The sequence below is a fragment of the Oryctolagus cuniculus genome, chromosome 15, assembly GCF_051225735.1.
Source record: "Oryctolagus cuniculus isolate XC-2025 breed Fujian yellow rabbit chromosome 15, ASM5122573v1, whole genome shotgun sequence".
Classification (NCBI taxonomy): Eukaryota; Metazoa; Chordata; class Mammalia; order Lagomorpha; family Leporidae; genus Oryctolagus; species Oryctolagus cuniculus.
The window spans coordinates 23119493-23140580 of NC_142881.1; the positions used below are offsets into that span (position 1 = coordinate 23119493).

The following is a 21088-nucleotide window of genomic DNA, read 5'->3' on the forward strand; positions in this document are numbered from 1 at the left end:
AGGCTCAAGAAAGTTTAAAACTACACCTCTACACTACTTTTTTATTTTAAGTAATCTGTTTGCCCTGGGTATGCAGCAGATGAGACATCAGGCTAAGCTGTTTTGTTCATGAATAAAAGCTGTGGCGTTAGCCAGGGTTTTCCTCATGATGTTTGAAAACCTAACTGTGGTGGCAGGTGAAGGGGAAACCCTTGACTGTGGAGAAGGAAATCAAGGTATCCAAAAACTGATACCTGTCAAGCACTTTGTTTCTTCCTTGGGTAGCTGATTGGACCACCTGCTGCCTTGTTCCTGCAGAGGGCCTGAGGGAACATGAAGGCTCCATCTCAGACAGAGAGGGGGAAGGCGGCGGGGCCCAGCCTCCCAGCCTCCCTTGCTCTGCAGATACCTCCTCATTCCTCTGTGTGCCATTAACGGCAATTCTAAATCTGAATAAATAGGTGCTATCCCGTCACGGTGTTTATTTTTTAATGCTTGCTCTGCGGTTATCTACATCAGGACATTTTGTGGATCTGCAGCATTTATTGAGCACTATATTAAACTGGTATAAACTCAGACGAAATGCCAGGAGAATGATAAACTGGTGACATTTCTGAGTTTCTCTGTAGAAAATGTCTGCAAAGGCTGCATCGTGCTGATTGTATTTCAGAAGGCTGAGGCTGCACTGCTCGCATCACCGGTGCACTATATCAGTGTATGATTTATTTTTATTCGTATTCCTGTCTTTGATAAGCCTTAGGTTTTATTCCTAAATAACTCCTAAATGTGAACACCGTCTAAAGATAGTGGAAGCTGGGGTGCATGAGGCTGCAGCAAGCTCTTTCCTGTTTCATCAACAGGGCTGACCCAGGCTGGCCTGTGCACTTCATCTGAGACTGTCCCTTGATGGGAAACACAAAGAGAGAAATTTAGTTCCTAAAGTTATTTTTAGCTGTTGATAAACTTAGATGCTTAACTTTGTTTGGTGCAGTTCCATGGCTTTTGCGATCATTAAAACCTTAGCACTGTACAAATGTTGCTTCATGATTGGACACTGTTAACTTTCATTTTATCATCTGCTCTACTTCTAGATCCAGCCTATTGCCTTACTAGTAGGGGCCACTGGCTCCTCTTCTCTTCTCTTTGATTTATGGTCTTAGTACTTGCTGTTTATGTCTACAGAGGATGTCCTTCCACCCCTTCTGTCCATTGAGTGTATTGTGGCATATCCTTGAAGATTCACTCTATTTGCTTCTAAAGTTTTCTGACCCTTCTTTCTCCTCTGTCTCTATCTGCAGGTACAATGACATTCTTTCTATGTCTTCAAATAGCACCTTAAATATTGCAACCCATTTCCTTGGACTATTGTCTCATCTGCTGCCCTACAGATCTTAAGAGTAGGGAATCTGTAACTCCTGTGTTCATCATGTAATAGGGGTTGATAATGTCTCATGGAATAAGTGAGTGAATAAATATCTGAATTTTATATTTTTCATATAATTGATCTTTGAGGCATTAATATTTTGTCCATTGACTTATGATTATAATAATTTTTATAAATCATTTCTGACTTTATGGTGTCATACCAAGAAGTTTTTACTACCAAGATTAATTTTAGTTTCTTACATAAGTACTAATATTCCCCACCCATCTCTTGAAATAAGGAGGAAGAGGAAAAGAAAGGAATTGGCTGAATTTTTGAACCCTTGTTATATTTCAGAAATTATCTAGGTACTTGAAGTTGTATCTTCCCAGAAAATTTATTTAATCATTTTTATGTTGTGTTCAAGTATATGCACGGTTGTGGAAGTCTCACAAGGGATAACTAACTTGCATAAGTGGCATAGTTTCAACTTTAGTCATCTGCACCTGAGCCGTAGTAAAAAGAGTTCATGAAAGCAGAAGGATGGTGAGAGAGAATTCCAGGTAGACACCAGGATATGCACAGGCATGAGAACCCTTTAATCCTTCCATGAGATTCAATTCAAGAAGGGATTTCAATTTCCCAGTTAGACATAAATGCAATATAAAGATAGATAAGACACAGCTACCTTTGACCTTTTTTTTTTTTTTTTTTTTTGACAGGTAGAGTTATAGACAGTGTGAGAGAGAGACAGAGAGAAAGGTCTTCCTTCCGTTGGTTCACCCTCCAATGGCCACCACGGCTGGAGCTACACCGATCCAAAGCCAGGAACCAGGTGCTTCCTTCTGGTCTCCCATGGGGTGAAGGGCCCAAACACTTGGGCCATCCTCCACTGCCCTCCCGGGCCACAGCAGAGAGCTGGACTGGAAGAGGAGCAACCGGACTAGAACCCGGTACCCATATGGGATGCCAGTGTTGCAGGCAGAGGATTAACCAAGTGAGCCATGGCACCGGCCCCACCTTTGACCTTTTTGTATAATTAAAGAATTCTGAACCAAAATTTTCATTTTGTATTTGTATGGAAAGATTTTTCTAAGTCCCAGAATTGAATAACCAGGTATAGCAGATATAATATTAATTATCTGCTAGTGCAAAAATGTTGTCAATATACTATTGATGAAGCACACTTCTCTGTGCTGTAGCATGCACAGAGAATCCAGTACTAACAGAGCACCTGCCTTCTTGTACTGCAGTGTAGTAAGAGTCATTTATGCAGAGGTCCAATAAACTATGATGAACAATGTGTACAGAATGATCAAGAAGCATAAAGCAAAGATTCCCTAACACTTTGTTTTTAATACTAGAAGTAAAACTTAATAACATATTTGGGTAGAGATGCTTCAAGCCAGTCTGAAGATCTCACTCTGCAAATAAGACCATTCGGAATTCTTTTCTGAATAAATGTTATGTTTCCATTTGCTTTTGATGACAATGATGATGATGATCATGATGAACTCCAACAGTTGGTCTTAAAACACACAGAAAACTACATGACTCCATTACTGCACCTAAAACATGGGGGCATATGTGGGCTTGGACAAATTACACCATCTGAGTTAACTATAGTAATGTTCTTGCCCAAGGTGCCTAGTCAACGTCAGACCAACAGAACCAGCCCTTAGACGGACATTTAGAACTGCTTGGCCTCGGGAATTAGAGTTCAGGGGAGCCATACAGGAAAAGCAGAAGTCATTCTATGTCATGTTTGAGTATTCAGGATTCTCCTAGAACACTAGATCTAAGGGTGAGGACACTGGCAAGTAAAAATGGTTGGATACGCTGAGTTTGACTTTGATTTTTAAAATTTATTTTGTTGTTGTAGTTGTTTTATTGTAGGTGGAAAAAAGTTTAGGCAGAGTAAGCAGATTGATCAGCCACACTAGATTTTGGAAAAACAAAGGACTCTATTTTACACTTTATTCTTTTACTTTAGTTGATAAGGGGGGAGGGAGTGAATGCTACTTAAAACAACAACTTCTGCCGTTACAAAGCTGCGACCAGATCCAGGCAGTCATTTTATCCTCTGGTGACACTAGCCATAAAGCAAGCAAAGGCAAGTCAGAAAGTCTGCTAGGTTTATTTTTTGTAATTTTTAAAATTTATTTGAAAGGCTGGGAGAAAAAGACACACACACACACACACACACACACAGAGAGAGAGAGAGAGACAGAGAACTTTTATCCACTGATTTACTCACTGAATGCGTGTAACAGGACTGAGTACAGGAGCCTGGAATTCAATCTAGATCCCCTATGTGAGTGTTGGACCCCACTAACTGAGCCATCATTTGCTATATCGCAGCTTCTGCATTATCAGGGAGCTGGAATTTGGGGTGTAGGCAGTACTTGAAATCTAGATACTCCAATAGCAGTTAAACACTAGGCCAAATGCCTGCCCCGATCTGCTAGTTTTTAACATTGTATTTCCAGGATGCGAGATTTCTCCTGGTTATAAAAGGTGGTAGTCATTTCAAGGAAGCAATTCAGAGCAGTAGGCAAACAGGCAGATAGATAACGTGTAACTACGCATTAATATTTTGAAAAACCGGTTAATTGCTGAGCTTTTTAGTTTACATTTTTCAGGCAGCTTATTTTCTCTATTTAATGCTCCTGGCTTGTGGCCTTGTCAGAAGAGGTCACCCATAAATCTAATCAGCACTTGCAGGTGGGAAGATGGAGAGCCACCTCCCAGAGACAGAGTCACTGCAGCCCTTAACTGGAATGATGGTGAAAGAGTCACCTCCTACTGTATCCAAGTGGATGTGAAATGTCCAAATGATGCCACATGTCTCTTTGGGGGAAGTTACAAAACCTTTATTAGGAAATCTCTGTATTTTGGAAGAAGAAAAAGCAGGATTTAATATTTTGAGCATAGACTCTGAATGTCAGGCCTTGTATCTTCAGAGAAAACAGAAATAATAGAGCCTGAAGGAGAACTCCTTTCTATAGATAAAAAGTGACTAAGCAGCTAAGCCTCAGACCCTATGTTGGGAAAAAGCTTTAGAAACTACCCTAGGACAAAGATTAATGTACTTATTTCATGGAATTCACACCTTTATACAGTCTTCCTTTCCCTCCCTCCCTTGATTCCTTCCTTCTATTCTTTAATCTTTCTTGGTTCCTTCCTCTGTCCCTGCCTGCAGTCTGCCTACCTATCAGTATGTATGTATGTAGTTTTATAAGTGTCAGTGTGAAATGTTTACAGTGGAGCTCCTCTGCTAGCTTTATTTGGTGACTGTGTGAGTTTGTGTATCTGTGTCTGTGCTGAGGGAGGGTATTTATTTACACTTGGAAAATGACAGAAACCATGACTTACAATAAACTCTGCTAATATGTTTTAAAATATGTTTGTCTATTTATTTGAAAAGAAAGGAGAGTGACACATACAAACACAGAGAAAGAGAGAGAGCGAGAGACAGAAAGACTCCCATCCAGTGCTTTATTCCCCAAATGTATTCAATGGCCTGGACTAGGCAAGGGCTGAAGCCAGGCTCCAATAACTCAATCCAGGTCTCTCAAGTAGGTAGTGGGGCACAATTATTGAGCTATAACTATTGTCCTGCAGGGTCTACATTGGCAGGAAATTGAAGTCAGGAGCTGGAGCTGGGCATAAACCCAGGCATGCCAATAAAAGGCATAGACTTCTTACCGGCGCTGCGGCTCACTAGGTATCCTCCACCTTGTGGCGCCGGCACACTGGGTTCTAGTCCTGGTCGGGGCACTGGATTCTGTCCCGGTTGCCCCTCTTCCAGACCAGCTCTCTGCTGTGGCCAGGGAGTGCGGTGGAGGATGGCCCAAGTGCTTGGGCCCTGCACCCCATGGGAGACCAGGAGAAGCACCTGGCTCCTGGCTTCGGATCGGCCGTAGCAGCCATTTGAGGGGTGAACCAACGGAAGGAAGACCTTTCTCTCTGTCTTTCTTACTGTCTAACTCTGCCTGTCAAAAAATTAAAAAAAAAAAAAAAAGAAAAAAAAAGCGTAGACTTCTTAACTGCTCTGCTAAATACCTGACCCTATGATATATGTATCAGAGGATTGGTTGATTGACGGGAAATGCTTTCTTTGTTGCTAATAGCACATTTTCAACAGAGAAAGTAACTTCTGAGCTGTACTTTAAGTAGAGTAAAAGAGGATGAAGTGAAGCTGTAGAAGGAGCTAAGGACAGAAGCTATGAGTGGGGGAAGGGACAAGGAAAGGAATGTCACACTGTCAGTGAATGGCAGCATCTCTGAGTGTGGCATGAGTAGGGGCAGCAAAAATTGAGGCGGGCATGCAGTATCGGGATTCGGATACCTGAGTCCTAAATGTGATGAGTGCTTTCAACATCTGCATTATTCTAGTATGCATTGGATGGTGTGGTTGAGTGACTGAGGAGCAGCAGAGGAACCAATTTGGAGGCATTTGATTACTTTCCATGTAAAAATGGAGCTAATTACAATTCTGCAAATCCTGACCTTATAAAAGTACAGAAAGTCCCAAGCTCAATTAATCTTGCAGTATAAAAATTACATAGATACAATATGATTGGACACATTATTTATGTAACAGAATAGTTATTTTCTATTTAGTATGGCTCACTGCAAGATAACACAAAATAATATGTGCCTCCAAGGCATTTTCAGTCAACTTTAATATTAGTTACACATAGGGCTTCAGGTACACATCATGAAGTAAAATGCACCTGTGTTTTTCTTGTGCTCTGGTTTAAACAATACAGAGAATGGTCATTTTGTTTAGTGCTGCTGCATTGGTTGGGTCACAGGGTTTGTTCATGCTTCATAGGCCGGTGTAGGTAGTCTTACAATGTCAATCGAAAAAATTAATCTCATCATTTTGCTATGTAAATCATTGTTCAAGTCACCCAGCCAAAGATATATGCTTGGTATAGTTTAATATGCTATCAGTGGAGTTATTAGGAAAGTACACTTGCTCCATGTTCTGGACTTTTATTTGCATGTCTGACTAATAACATACATTATTTTTAGCTGAATTCAAACTGGCCTTCATCAAGAACAGGTTCCATTATTATTGTTATTTGAAGTGAAAATTTGCTATCAGGTTATATACATATAACCTGATATACATATATACATATACAGGGTAGATATATTCCAAGCACTGTGGTTTAGGAGTGTGGGAATATGAATGGTGGGGGCCCCTGGGGGCGTGTGTGATGTCCATAATGTGAATGTTCCTTTCCATGTTTTTCTATGTTTAGGTCTGTGATGGCATCAAACAAGGAGCCAGACCTGGTGCATCTTGAGGCCAGAACTGTGGACGGTCGTAAGTAAATCAGCTTTCTCCCACTGTCTGTAGTAATGGTGTTTCTATCAGTCTGTCATGCACTGAGTCTTTCATCATAGCAGCAGTGAGCCAAGTCACTTGGGAGGAGGACTTCTCCTGTATTTAGTTTTCTAGATTATCATAATAATTTTCATAAATGTAATTATATGGATATATATTCCAGGTATATTTGGATAGTGGTGATATGAGCACTGTAAGGAAAAGAGGTAAGGAAAAAGGGCACAGATTGGTGCCTCCTCACACGGGCACCAACTGTAAAGAAAATGTAAGGGGCAGAAACCAAGAGAGGGAACAAACTCACAGCCAGACCAGATTTATTCAAAGAAAATAAACTTGCAGAGGTTGACCAACTTTCAGCGAGCATGCAGATTGAACTGAGGGCCTGGACCTCAGCAGGCTGGGCCTCTTTATATCGTAGGTGGGGTCGGGGGCAGTAGTTAGAAGTGAGCTTCCCCATACCACCCTTCCAAACCTGGGGAAGAATGCAAGGGTAGGGTGGGGAACGATAGGGCATGAGAGTGAATTGGGATTCAGGGACAAGGGATAAATTCTTGATTTTATCTATCTTTTGGGCAATGAACTAGAATGACTGAGGCTTATGTCCTTGTTCCATCAAGCACAACCCTGTAACCCAGTTGAATTATCTTTCTAGGTAAATACAAAATTCTACATATCTGATTTCTAAGCTCTTTTGTTATAATTATTGTTTTATTTGCAAATGTTGTTGTGCTTTATTTTTGCATTTTGTCAAATATCATCCAGGCAGAGCCACATTGTCTCATTTGGTGATTCACAAAATACATGGGGGGGGGGCAGAAAAAAGAGAGAAGCATCCTGTTATATCCCCATCCTAAGAAACAGAAGAGGAAGTTGTTTGAGTCCATTGCTTACCCTTTGTTAGTCCTTACTGAGTCGATTTGGGTGTGCTGCAAAGTGTGGCTTTAGGTAGAGATATAGAGGGAAGAAAGTTACCCATGTCTGAAGGTCTCCTTAGTGAACTCGCTAAATGTATCTCCCTGGAAAAGCTACTTAAACTCTGCCTCTGTTGCTTCAACTACACATTAAATTTGTTGATAACAATGATTACTTTAGCAGCTAACATTGATTAAGCAGGTACCATACCAGGAATTCTGCTAAGTAATTTCTATATTTTAACACAATTAATGCTCATGGCACCTTTGCATATTGTTATTTCCATTCTACAGATTAGGAAATGAAGGCGTAGAGAGTTTATAATAATACACCTCAGGTTATATGATATATGTCAGGACAGTAAAACCCATGCCAGTGAGAATTAGAAAAGCCAATGCATATAAAATACAGCAGAGAGCACCTGACCTGTCACACACTTCAACAACAGTTTAAGATTCTTACCTCTTCTTTGCCCAGAAGGGTCCTCAAAAGGATTAGCAAATATCCCTGCTGCTGAGGTAGAGCCCACAGGTGAGAAGGACAAAAGAAAACAAGAAAAAAGAGAAAGGATGTAGAAGAGGAGGAATATGGGAAGAAAAGAAAAGGGAGAAAGAGTTATCCAGTCTAGAGGAGAGAAAGAGAATGGACTATGCACAATTACCATGCAGTAATAAACATGTAGCTTGCCCAGCATTGAGCCAAAGAGAGGAAATCTAATTTTGGAGTCATTCTCTGTTTCTAAAATATCCCCTCACAATTCTAAAGCGTTCTACCACTGCCGTTTGCATCTCACAACGTGTTCTTAAGTCTTCAGAATGCAAAGAAGAAGACACTTGGCTTCACCAGCTCAGAACTAAAGAAAGCAGGTTACCTCTGCAACCCAGACTCCCCAGAAGCCATGCGTGCTCTTTGACTATGCACACACCAGGAGACTTTCATCTCTAGACGTTCTGCTTCCCCTCTGGGGGCATGAATATGTCCCTTGGCAGAGTCGGTGTCTAAGGCTGGCCATAACGTTTGTGCCCTGTAAACGCAGGCGTGGCTGCCACAGGGGTTATTCCCAGTACTGAGCCTGCTGTCACATGAGCTCAGCAGTCAGGAGCTTCTTTGCCACCTCTACAGGCAGAAGGCTTGCAGTGACCCCTCCATTTCCTGGAACAGATGATGTTATCTTCGATGCCAATGTCCGTTTCTTACTACACAACAGAGCAGTTTTTTCCTAAAGCTATGATAATAATGCCTCACCTGGTTTAAAGCTCTTTTTGACTTTCCAGTGCTCTGTGATGAAGGGAAAATTATTGCCTTGACCTCAGCCTGAGCTCACTCTGACCTCTCCTCCCTCACTCCTCTAGGATTCTGAGCTTGCTTTCAGGTCCTGAACAAGCAGGGTTCTGTGTTGAGCTGCAAGGACCTGATACCACCTGTTGTCCTGCCTGGAATGCCCTCCTCCGTTCCTCTCACCCGAACCCATTCAGTGTAATTGCTTTAGGTGGACTGTGCACACCTCAGGCTATGGGGGAGGCCTCCCTTGAGCTCCCAATCTAAACCAGTTTGTTATTTTGTTTTCTTTCATCCAACTAAGTTTTCCTTTACTGCATTTATCTCAGCTTGAAATTGTGTGCATTCCATTTACCTGATTATTTGATCACATCTCACCATCTCCAAGTTTTGTGAGAGTAGGGCCTGTGCGTATCTTTATTCAAGATTATATTTCAGGGCCGGCGCTGTGGCATAGCGGGTAAGGCCTCCACCTGCAGTGCCAGCATCCCATATGGGCACCGGTTTGAGTCCCAGCTGCTCCACTTCCTTTCTACTTCTCTGCTTTGGTCTGGGAAGGCAGTAGAGGATGACCCAAGTGCTTGGGCCCCTGCACCCACGTGGGAGACCCAAAGGAAGCTCCTGGCTCCTGGCTTCGGATCAGCTCAGTTCTGGCCATTGTGGCCCTTTGGGGAGTAAACCAGCAAATGGAAGACCTCTCTGTCTCTCTCAGCCTCTGCCTCTCTGTAACTCTGCCTTTCAAATAAATAAATAAATCTTTAAAAATATTATATTTCCAGCTCATTCTACAGTGTCTTCATGTAGAGGGAGCTTGCTAAGCAGATATTTGAATGAATGCCTAGTTGAGCAGTTGTCAGGGTTACCAACTGGATGGCTATCTTACCTCCTTCACCAAGTTGCCTGAAAACTTTAGAACATTGCATCTCAAACGTGAGCAGCCATGTGACCCACCCAGGGATCTTGTTAAATGTGGATTCTGATTCAGGAGGACCCTGAGATTCTGCATTCCTAACAAGCTCCCAGATGATACCGATGCTGCCCATCTGCAGAACACTCACTGAGTAGCAAAGTCCCACAACAGAAAACTGATAGAAGAGCTTTCGGGTCTGTCTCCCATGACTACACCCTTTGTTATGAAGACTCTAGGTGGAATTGATAGCATCCCAGACTGCTTTCATTGTCAAGCTTTTGGGGATAATGCTGCTTTCTGTTTTGTGGCGTGTGATGCACGTAACCCCACATCCTAAAAGCAAAAAGGCCATTGCAATTCCTGGTCTGCCGTTTTCTTACACCTAACATTATCCTTGCTCCCTGGAGGCATCGCAGTTGATAATGCCAAACTGTCATCTTGGGCTCAACTTTCACAAGGCATGAAATATATCAGTTTTAATTTATTTATTTTATTTTACTTTTTTTTTTTTTTTGCAAAGGCAGCATCTTCAGAAACTATCCAAGGGTGAAAATTCAATAAAGGGATTTAATTTGAAAAGTTATCCCTGTCAAAACAAAAGAGAAAAACTTGCCTACCAATCGAAATAAAAGATCTAAGCATAACACCTCACCTGACTGTAAAAAACAGTGAGATTTTCTCAGGATCATAATCAGGCCCCCAACACACACCTTCTCTAACGCAGTCAGTAACTGTGGCTCCAGGTAAGAGAATCAGAGAGGAAGAAAGAAAGACAGAGAACAGGGAGGTCAGAACAGCAAGAAGTTAGCAAATGTAACTGATAATGATTTGAGAGTATATTCATCAAAATCAGGCTCCAGGCTGGTCAGTGGTTCCAAGACTTCCTGTATCCCTCTGTCATCTTCCACCTGTTTCCTAATTGTGATCATTCCTTGTTTCTCCATCTCTTCATTCTTGTTTCATGTAAAATTTAAAGACATTGGGTCCACTACTTATATTCTGAGTCATGTATCTTGTAAGGTATATGCTAAAATAATATTTTTGACTTTGAACACAAAATGTGTTTTATGATGTTAATGTGTTCAGGAATTTTGTGGGCAAGATACTGAAACCTTTGAGTCAGGAAAAATCTCTCACTAGCTGATTTGACTGCCAGGCAGGCAGGGGAATGCGGTGCTAATGCTTATCTGGGATTTTTATTTAGTTTAGCCTTGATCTCATTTCGAATGTCCTTAGATTTCTTTTTATAGTTTATTTCTGTATATATTTGAAAACTGCTTGTTTGAGGGGAGAGTGAGCTCTGGAAAGCTTTTGTTCTGTGAGACTCTGTGAACGACACAGACATCTCTTATCTCTACTCTGAAATATGGGTGTCTTGCCATTGACCTCTGTCAAGGATGCTGTTCTTCCTGGTCATACTCTGCCTTGGGGAGATAGCGGAAAAGACACAGCTCAGTTACAGTCAATCACAGGAAATACAGCTAGAAAATTGTGAGTGTAAATACCAGTTGTGGAATTTGTTATTGGCTCCCACATTGAACTTAGCATAAATTGATAAGTTGTTATCAGGAAACAGAGATTTCAGTGGCCAAATATCTTCTGTGTATTTGTGTGTGTGTATATTTGTGTTACCTCTATCCAGTTGTTAAAATACTACAATGAAAGCTTACATCCTAACGATTTACCTGGCATCAGTGTATATAGTTAGAGAATGCTGATCAAACTTGGATTGAGAAAGTTTGATACAAAATCATATCTTGTTTAATCTTGGTTCAAAAACAGTTTAAAGCCTGAAGCACATAGTATTTATTGGATTAATGTGTGTGTGTGTGTGTAACCACACATGTATATCTTCTTAAAGACAAGTCTTCATTAACCATGTTAGGGATGCGGAGTCCTGCAGGGCAAACAGAGGAGCACAAGAAACTCCCTGAAATTGGGTGCTACAGTTTATATTTGTGTAGCTTTGGAGGAAAGAACATTAATTTTATAATAATTTTTCACATAGTACTAATATATAGATGTATATGAGATATATACATATATATACACATATATATATATATATATATATATGTGCTCATCTTGAAGCATAGATCTGGTAAGAGAACCTACAACAAAGTTAGGCATTATTACTTCTTTCTTTTCCTTCTGAAATGAAATGAAAGGCCTAGCCAATGACCTGAATGTTTGTGTACTGGTGGTGAGCCATGCCAGCAGGAACAGGGGACAGGGGACAGTTAGTGGCTTCAGTGTCTCTATCTGCATGAGTAAATAACCTTGCAACAACTTACTCAAGGACTAATCTCTTTCACTGGGGGAAAAAATGTTGACCCTTTAACCAAATGTGAAAGTGACTGCCCCAAAACCCTTGTGAATGAACCTCAAAGTAGCATTTTACAAGCTGAAATAACGTAAAATGAACATTGCAATTTTATGTAACTATTTACTTCACTCATTCTGATATTGAGTAAGAACTAGAAATCTCATTTCTGCTTCCTGTCCTGTGTTTTCCGTATTTAACAGCACGTGTGTCAGTATCTGGATGAGGCAAACCTGATGGAATGCTGTGTGGAGGTGAATGAGAACTCTGCTCAAGGTCCTGGATTTATAAGCTATGGAGTGCAGTGGAGGTTTTACTATGAGTGTAGATTGCTATTATACAAACAACAAAAGCAGCAGCAATAAAAAGGATAAGCCATCCTCCAATGAATCAATTGAAAAGCAAAATCAACTTCCTGACCTTTATTCCAGTTTCTAAGACATAGTGGTTTACATGCACACACATGTAACACACATGCATCTGTCTCTGTGTGTGTATAGCTGTATTTCTACAGACATTATTTTGGCTCATTTGGATGAGTACAGGCACATCCATACCCAAAAAACATTTAAGTTGTAAAGCTGCAAGTTAAAAATCTTTCCATATCAGAACATATAAACTTAGCAATTTCATAAATAATCATTACAAAGAACTCTGTTATATAATCAGCAATAATTTAATAATCAGTATCTCTTTAATAGGCGTGTAGACCTTTAGCTGTTTCAAACAGTGTGAATACCTATATATGAACACACATCATGTATTTAGTTAGTAAGTGTTCAAGGTCATGCAAGCAGTAATCAGAACTAAAAGAAATTGCTGAAGGAAATCCCTGGTTCAGAGACCATGTGCAGTGTATATTTCCATTAATGCAGTCACAGCCTTTCTGAAATAACAACTCTAAATGACTTTATTATGATTGAGATTTAGAGTTTTAAATTTTTTCTTTACTATTTTGATTCTTTAGTAAACTTCAAAGACAATGAATCTCTTTAATACTTTAGAGTCACACCTTGACATTTATATGAAAGTCTAGAAAAGATCAAACTTGCTATCCTCACTCCAGCCAAAGTCCCAACCCTAGCACAGTAGTTGGCATTATCAGATGCCACACTTTAGTCTTCATTTACCTTCTCTTGCAGTCAATTTATTAAAAGCTTCCAGAGTGGAGCCCTGGAACACACTGTAAGTTGCCATTTCGGGGCAGCTTCAGATTCAGATAGATTCCCACTTCTTCCCAATGCATCAAACAACCGCAGGTGTTCCTGTCTTCTGTCCTCAAGTCAAGCAGCAAGGTTGAAGGGGTTCAGCAGCACCTAAACCCTGCTTTTCTTTCTAGTGGTGTCATCTCAACTCCTTTTTTCATCTTGTGAAAGTCTCTTGATTTCATCTACTAGTGATTTCTTCTTGGCCTTTCTGGTTTAATAATCCACAGGTGCCCCTAAAAAACCAAACCAAAAAGCATGAAATAAGATAGCGCAGACCTCCCCACACAGCAGTGAAAACCTTGGCAGAAAGAGCAAAGTAACAGGCTCAGCAGGGCAGCCTTCATGTGGGGACCTTCATGGCCACTGTGCTCTGCTTCCTTTGTGCCTTTCCACCTGCCAGGAGATCTGTTCCTTGACCGCCCATCCTAGGATGAGAGAACAGAGATGTGCAAGGAAAACTTGGCACTTTTCACTCCAGATATCTGTAGGATCTCCTGGATCCCTCAGGGTGTTGCAGCCAGATATGTGGCAATTTCCAGGTGTTTGGAAAAATGCCAATATTTCTGATTTTTTTTACATTTTGTTTTTTTAAAGTAGCATCATAAAGACCTGGGAACTTCCTCGTGCATTTCCTTCCTTTGTTCCGCACATTTTCAAACAATAATGATGCTGATATCATACATTCTAGTTCTATTATTTGCCTGATGCTGCTGCTGTAGGTCATGTGCAGATGCATTACTAACAGTAATCCTTGAAGGTGGGCACTATTGTGATTTTCCTTATTTTAATGATGAGGAAAATGAATCTTACAAATGTAAAATCCTTTTCTCACCATCTCAGTACTAGGGCTTGAAGCAGGTCTGGTTCAGTCCAGCTCCGCCCTTCATTCATTCAATAAATCTTGTTGTAAATCTACCAGGCACTCTTCTCAGCTTGAACAGGAGGAATGTTGCAAAAGCCCTGCTCTCACAGAATTTCCATTCTACTTAGGAGAGACCGAGTATGGATAAGTACAAAGTGAATTTGCCCAAGAAATGTGTATACAAATGTGTAAGAAAAATAAAATGGAGTAGGCAGAAAAGGGAGTGATTGGGGAAGAGAGAGCTGTCTGGAAAGAAAACTCTGATAAAGTGGCATTTGGTATTTGAGCCTAGTCCCTGTGGAAGTCAGGGAGAGAGCCGTGCATCTTGATGGTAGAACATGCCAAGCGGTTGGAATCACACGTGCAAAGGATATGGAGTGTGAGCATTCTTGGCATGGCTGAAGCATGTCAGGAGGAGCAGGTGGCCAGAAGATAGAGAGGGACAGGAGAATGCGTCATCTGTTCACACTTAATTCGTGATGAAAGACAGGGATTTTCCAGATTGTTCGTCATTGAGCATCTCCCGTATTCCAAGTGTGCTACCAAGCTATTTTCATTTCTTACTCCCTCCAGTCCATACTTTTCTCTTTTCCAATTTCATTTCTGCATTCTTTCCTTTCTTTCTTCCTTTTCCCTATACCCCCGCAAACATAGGTGAGTGTGTGTTTGCGGGGGAGGAGGGCAGGTAACCCCTTACCACTTTCTTTGTAAACTGAATTTGGAAAAGTTATGCAAATACAGGAAAAATGTGCTTGTCAGTTTTTCATGCCTGAGTGAGATTTGTATATTGTGTCTTCGCTCAACTAAACTAGTTTCTAGAGTGACTTCCTCACAAACACAGCTAATGTTTCCCAAACACAACTCACATTGTCTCGTGAGTCTGTGCTCTTGCCCACGGATCCCTCTTTCTGGAATGATACTTACTGTTGTCAGCATTCCCAGCAGCCTTCTGGACTTTTCCTCACTCTTGCATGTATGTGTCCACCCCGACAGAGATAACTTCTGTCTAATTTCATTTATTTGTTTATTTATTTATATATTTTTTATATTTTTTATTTTCCCTTTTTCTTTTTGTCCCCCCTCTGTCTCACCAACCCTCCCCCTCTCTCCCTTCCTTTCTTTTTTTTTAGTTTTTAAGAAAACATATTTTAAATTTACATTACAGTAAAAGGGCTTAATGTATTACCTAATAAGAAATTTACCAAGTAAAAAGCAAAAAGACCTTAGTGGGAATATAGACAACAGCTATATTCAGTAAATTTGTTTATTTGAAAGACACATAGACACACACACATACACAAACATATAGACAGACATACATCTCCCACTCACTGGTTTATTCCCCAAATGCCAGCAATGGCCAGGGCTGAGCCAGGCCAGATTCAGGATCCAGGAACTCAATCTTGTCTCTCATGTCTGAGGCAAAGATCCAACTATTTGAGCCATCACCTGCTGCCTCCCAGGGTGCACATTATCAGAAACCTTTAGTCAGCAGCCAGGGCTGGGACTTGAACCCAAGCACTCTGATATTGGATATGGTTGTCCCAAGCAGAGTTTTAAACCACTATGCTAAATGCCCGTCCTGGAGGTAATTTTTCCCTCAGCAGGATAGAATAAATAATAATATAATCTCTAACCTTGAAAGTACTGTGAAGTACTGTGGATCATTGGGTATAACAAATCCACAATTCCGGGGCTGGTGTTGTGGTATAGCGGACTTTGCAGCTGCTCATGACTCCAGCATCCCATATCCAAGTGCTGGTCCAATTCCAGCTGCTTCACTTCCAAACCAGCTTCCTGGTAATGCTCCTGGGAAGGCAGTGGATAATGGTCCAGTGCTAGGGCCCCCATCACCCATGTGGGAGACCCAGATAGGGTTCTGGCTCCTGGTTCTGGCCTGCCCAGACCTTGGTTCTTGTGGCAGTTTGGGGACTGAACCAGCAGGTCGAAAATTTCTCTCCCTCTCCCTCCCCTCCCCCTCCCCTCCCCCTCCCCCTCTCCCTCCTCCTCCCCCTCCCCCTCTCCCACTGCCTCCCCCTCTCCCACTGCCTCCCCCTCTCCCTCTCCCACTGCCTCTCCCTCTCCCACTCCCACTCCCTCCCCCTCCCCCTCCCCCTCTCCCTCTCCCTCTCCCTCTCCCTCTCCCTCTTTCAAATAAACAAACCTTAAACATGTATACCATTCTATTAAATAAATGCGCACGTGGAAGTTTATAGAACAGGCTAGAACGTCTATACAGAGGTATGAAGATTGTATGTCTGTAAGCTCTGGACTCATCACAGCTACAAATCTCCTAGGATATACTTAATGCACTCCATTGTAATTGGCTGGCACTTTTCTGCATATGCATTAGTTGTTATGCTTTGTTGTCCTCTCTGATGTCCCCAAATCCTAGTCTGAAGCTTGGCAAAATATTTATGATCTCAGAATGTTCCCTGTAATAGCCATGGCCTCCTAAATATCCAAAGGCCAACAATAAAACACAACATTTAATAAGTTACCCTGGCTACAAATCAAGAGAGTGCTCAGACAAAATCAATGCTACGTCACCAACTCATCATGGCAGAGGAGAACATTTGGTATTAGGGTATACATTTCACAGGAATATTTTATTCTCTACATAGACTTTCAAGGGCCAACTTTAGAGTCTCACTTTTGAAGACCTCAGTTTCTAATTAGTACATGCTACAAAGGGCTCTTGAAGCCTGGAATAAATTGTATGTGAACAGCAGCTGTTGAAATGTATGTATGTGTGTGTATGTGTGAAATGAGTTGAGGAATTTAATAGGATGCATTAAGGAAGTAATATAATAATAGAAAAAAAGAGAAGTTCATATATAAATATAAAGAATTTAAAAAGGATTTTTCTTTAAAGTTGAAAATTTAGGGGGATGGGGGAGTTTTAAAATACCTGTTTGCCTACATAGTTTACAGTTTTGTTCATAATTTTAGTTCTACATTATTAGGGTATTAGAGTATTTGTTGCTAAATAAATACCTACTGAGTGATAGAATGGCATCCCAAAAATCTGATAAATTTTTTGCTGTGTCACTAGCATTTAAAATCTCCCACTAAGTCTGGATTTCTTCACTTGTAAGAAATACCTCTCTCTAGATAGTTTCTTAAAAAGTTTGAAAGAGGGAAAACAAACATGTGACCCCTTTAGCATAACTCCTGACCCAGAGGAGAAGTTGCTCTGGTTACTTGGGCATTAATGGTACTGCTGCTGCTATCAGTAGAGAAGTTCTAGGAAGAGACAGATCTGCCTGAGCCTCAGGGAACAGTCCACGCCAGACCCAGGAAGTATTGGGAGAGCGTGACAGGAAAAGTACGGCAGCTCAACCCAGCAGGACTCTCGGAATGAGCACAGGGTGACAGCCAGGAGTGAGCGTGCTGTCTGGAAATAACAGAAGCCCTCCAGACACAAACTCACCCACAGCATCACACAGCTTTGTTTTGCTTTGTCAGGAGTGGGAAGGAAGCAGGTTTCAGTGGTCAAGGTATGGTAATGACCTGTTCTGTCTTCAAGTAATAGTCTGATTTTTGGCAACCTTTATAGTTCTAAAATCTAATAACCCTCATTATATAGAGAAGGCATCTGAAGGCTTGCTAAGAAAATGACCTTCGCACAGTCACACGGCTTGTTGAGCAGGGAGCTAGGGCTCAGAAGATCACTCCAGCAGAGATGGGGAACACCTGTATAACTATGTGACTGTCTGCTGGCCTGCCCTGTGTGCTGGACACCAAGGTGACTGCCGCTGCCTCCTCTGAGCCCTACTTATTTCACGGTTCTTACCACTGGCTACTATGTCGACCTGCCTACACCAAGTATTTTTTATACAAGAATATTTATCAGAGTATGTTAAAAATTACTTTAAATTTTTTTATTTGAAATTTATAAATAATTCTCTATGTTGATAAGGTGCAATGTTAAGTTTTAATCTGTAGTTACATAGTGCAATGAAGAGTGCAGGCTAGTTAGCAGATCCATCACCTCACATACCTTTTTTTTCTGGTGAAAATATTTAAGTCTATTCTTTCAGCAATCTTGAAATGTAAACAATGCATTATTATTTATTATCATCACTAAGACTTATTCCTCCTGCTTAACTGAAACTTTGCACCCTATGATTAATATCTTCCCTTTCCCCATCTACTGCCCAGCCCAAGCCTCTGGTAACCACTATCAAACTTTCTAGTCTGTGAATTCGACTTTTTAAGATTCCATGTCTAAGTGACTTCATGTGACATTGGCCTTCCTTGCCTGGCTTATTTCATTAGCATCACGTCCTTCAGGTTTATTCATGGTGTCACAAATGACAGGACTTCTCCCTTTTAAAGGCTGGGTGATATTCTGCGGTGTGTATGTACCAGATTTCCTGTTACTGATCACCTGCTGATGGAAATACAAGTTGACTGCATATGTTGGCTACCGTGAGTAATGCTGCAATGAACATGGGTTCTCGCGTGTCTCTTTGAAACACTGATTTCAGTTCCTTTTGGATGTATACCCAGAAGTAGAAATGCTGAATCACATGGTAATCCTATTTTTAGGGTTTCAGAGGAACCTCCGCAGTGTTTTCTATAATGGCTGTACTAATTTGCACTCCCTCCAACAGTGCATAACTGTTCCCTTTTTCTGCACCCTTACCAGCACTTGTTATTTTAAGTCTTTTTGATACTAGCCACTCAAACATGCATGTGGTGATATCTCACTGTGGCTTTGATTTGCATTTCCTTGTGGGTATTGAATTATTTAGATCTTTATATATTTCATACTTAGCTTTTTATCAAATGTATGATTTTCAAATAGTTTGTCCTAATCTTTGATAGTCTATTTGCTTTCATTTCCTTTCCTCTGCAGAAGCTTTTTAATTTGATGCAATCCAATTTCATTTTGTTTTTGTTGCCTATACTTTTAGGGTCATATCTAAGAAATCTTTTCTCAGACCAGCGTTGTGAAATGTTTCCCCTGTTCTCTTCTAGTGTTTTTACACTTTCAAGCTTTATGTTTAAGGTTTTAACCCATATTGAGTTAATTTTTGTATATGAGGAACAAGTCCAATTTCATTCTGCTGTGGTTACATAGTTTTCCCAATATCATTTATTGAATATACTATCCTTTCTCATTGTGTGATCTTAGTAACTTTGTCAAAAACCAAGTGCTGGGGCCTGCGCCGTGGCACAGTGGTTAATCTTCTGCCTGCAGCTCTGGCATCTCATGTGGGTGCCGGTTCTAGTCCCGGCTGCTCCTCTTCCGATCCAGCTCTCTGCTGTGGCCTAGGAAAGCAGTAGAAGTGGCTCAAGTCCTTGAGCCCCTGCACCAAAATGGGAAACCAGGAAAAAGCCCCTGGCTCCTGGCTTTGGATCGGCGCAGCTCCAGCAGTTGCAGCCATCTGGGGAGTGAACCAGCGGAAGAAAGACCTTTCTCTCTGTCTCTCCCTCTCACTGTAGCTCTAACTCTCAAATAAAATAAATAAAAATCTTAAAAAAAAAAAGACAAGTGCCCACACATGTGTGCGTTTATTTCTGGGCTCTCCATTCTATTCTCTTCATCAAGGCATTTGTTTTATACAAGTACCATGCTGTTTTGGTTACTATAACTTTTAAGGCATTTTGAAGTCGGGCAGTGTGATGCATCAGTTTTGTTCTTCTTCTTTAAGATTACTTTGGCTGCTAGAGGTGTCTTGTGCTTCTACTTGAAAAAGAAAAAAAAAAAAAAACCTTGAAATACAGTCAGCAGTATTGGTGATTACAGAGGGAGAACTTAATTTACAACTAGAGCTAATATTTTATTTGAGCATAGTCTAGCCAGCCACCAGACTAAGCACATTTCAAGGCTAAGACCGTTGGTCTATATAGCCACCAGCAAGATGTCCATGATTTATGTTCATTTTGTCATTCAGAATGTGGAGAGACTGAGTGATCAGCTTAGGTGCACCAGGCTGCCAGGTTCTGGACCTTCACTGAAACTCTTGTTCTTTTGCTCAAAACCTGGCCATTTAAACCAAGATTTCTTACTCTAGATTAACACAGGTTTTGGATGGATGGAAGTTGCATTTTTCAGAGCAGCAGCTCTTGCAAAGAGTGAGCGCGCTTGAAAGGAGCAATACAGTGTCCTAATTACCTATGGTAAGGAAAACATCTGTGTAGGCAAGGTAATGAAATTAATTCTAACATCTAGCAGTTGCATACATTAATTGACATTAATTAATGCCAAATTACAGTATGCTTTCTGTGGAATCGCACCATACACTCACTGGAATTGAATGTGGAAAGAGTTCATCATGCTTAATGCTATTACAGCAAGCCCCTAGGGTAATAAGAGTGATTGGTCTCTCATTATGAAGTGCAGCCAGTTTCTTTCTGTTTGCCTTAAGAGTAGAAATGGAACAAACCAGGAATACTTTTCCATGGACAGGCTACTCCAAATTGATCAGTTCCTCTTCAACCTGAAGATTTCACTTGCAGCCCCTATGAGTAAGAATTGGTTTGAAGACTTCCTGCAAAGGTTATTCTTGTGTCATCTAGTGCAACTCTAATTCTCAGCCCAAAGACTGGCCCATTGCACAGCTCGACCATTGTATGTAATAAAAGGAATAGAGGAAGATAGAACCTCAGAGGAATTAGAGACAGTTGGTTTCACAGACCCACTGGGACTCCCTGCCACTCAGCAAGCTGAGAGGTACTGGACTGGGAAATTGTACTCAAGTTGCCTGACTTCTCACATTACTGCATCTCCACTGTTGTTGACGTTAGAAATAGATAGATATCATCTTGTGCAGACATACATATGTAAATATATCTATATATAGATGGGTATATATATATATATATATGTATGTAGTATGAATTTCAGGTTCATAATATACATATTTTGGTAGCCTACTT

General features: G+C 40.9%; 1 protein-coding gene across 6 annotated transcripts in view; it reads left to right on the forward strand.

Annotated features, from left to right (window-relative positions):
- SORCS1 (sortilin related VPS10 domain containing receptor 1) overlaps positions 1-21088 on the forward strand; it is a 589194-nt gene that overhangs the window by 433053 nt on the left and 135053 nt on the right. For all 6 annotated transcript variants that reach the window (XM_051824151.3, XM_051824146.3, XM_051824152.3 and 3 more), the window contains exon 6: positions 6619-6683. In XM_051824151.3, the coding sequence (XP_051680111.1) occupies positions 6619-6683 (65 nt within the window). The remainder of the gene's footprint in view (positions 1-6618; positions 6684-21088) is intronic.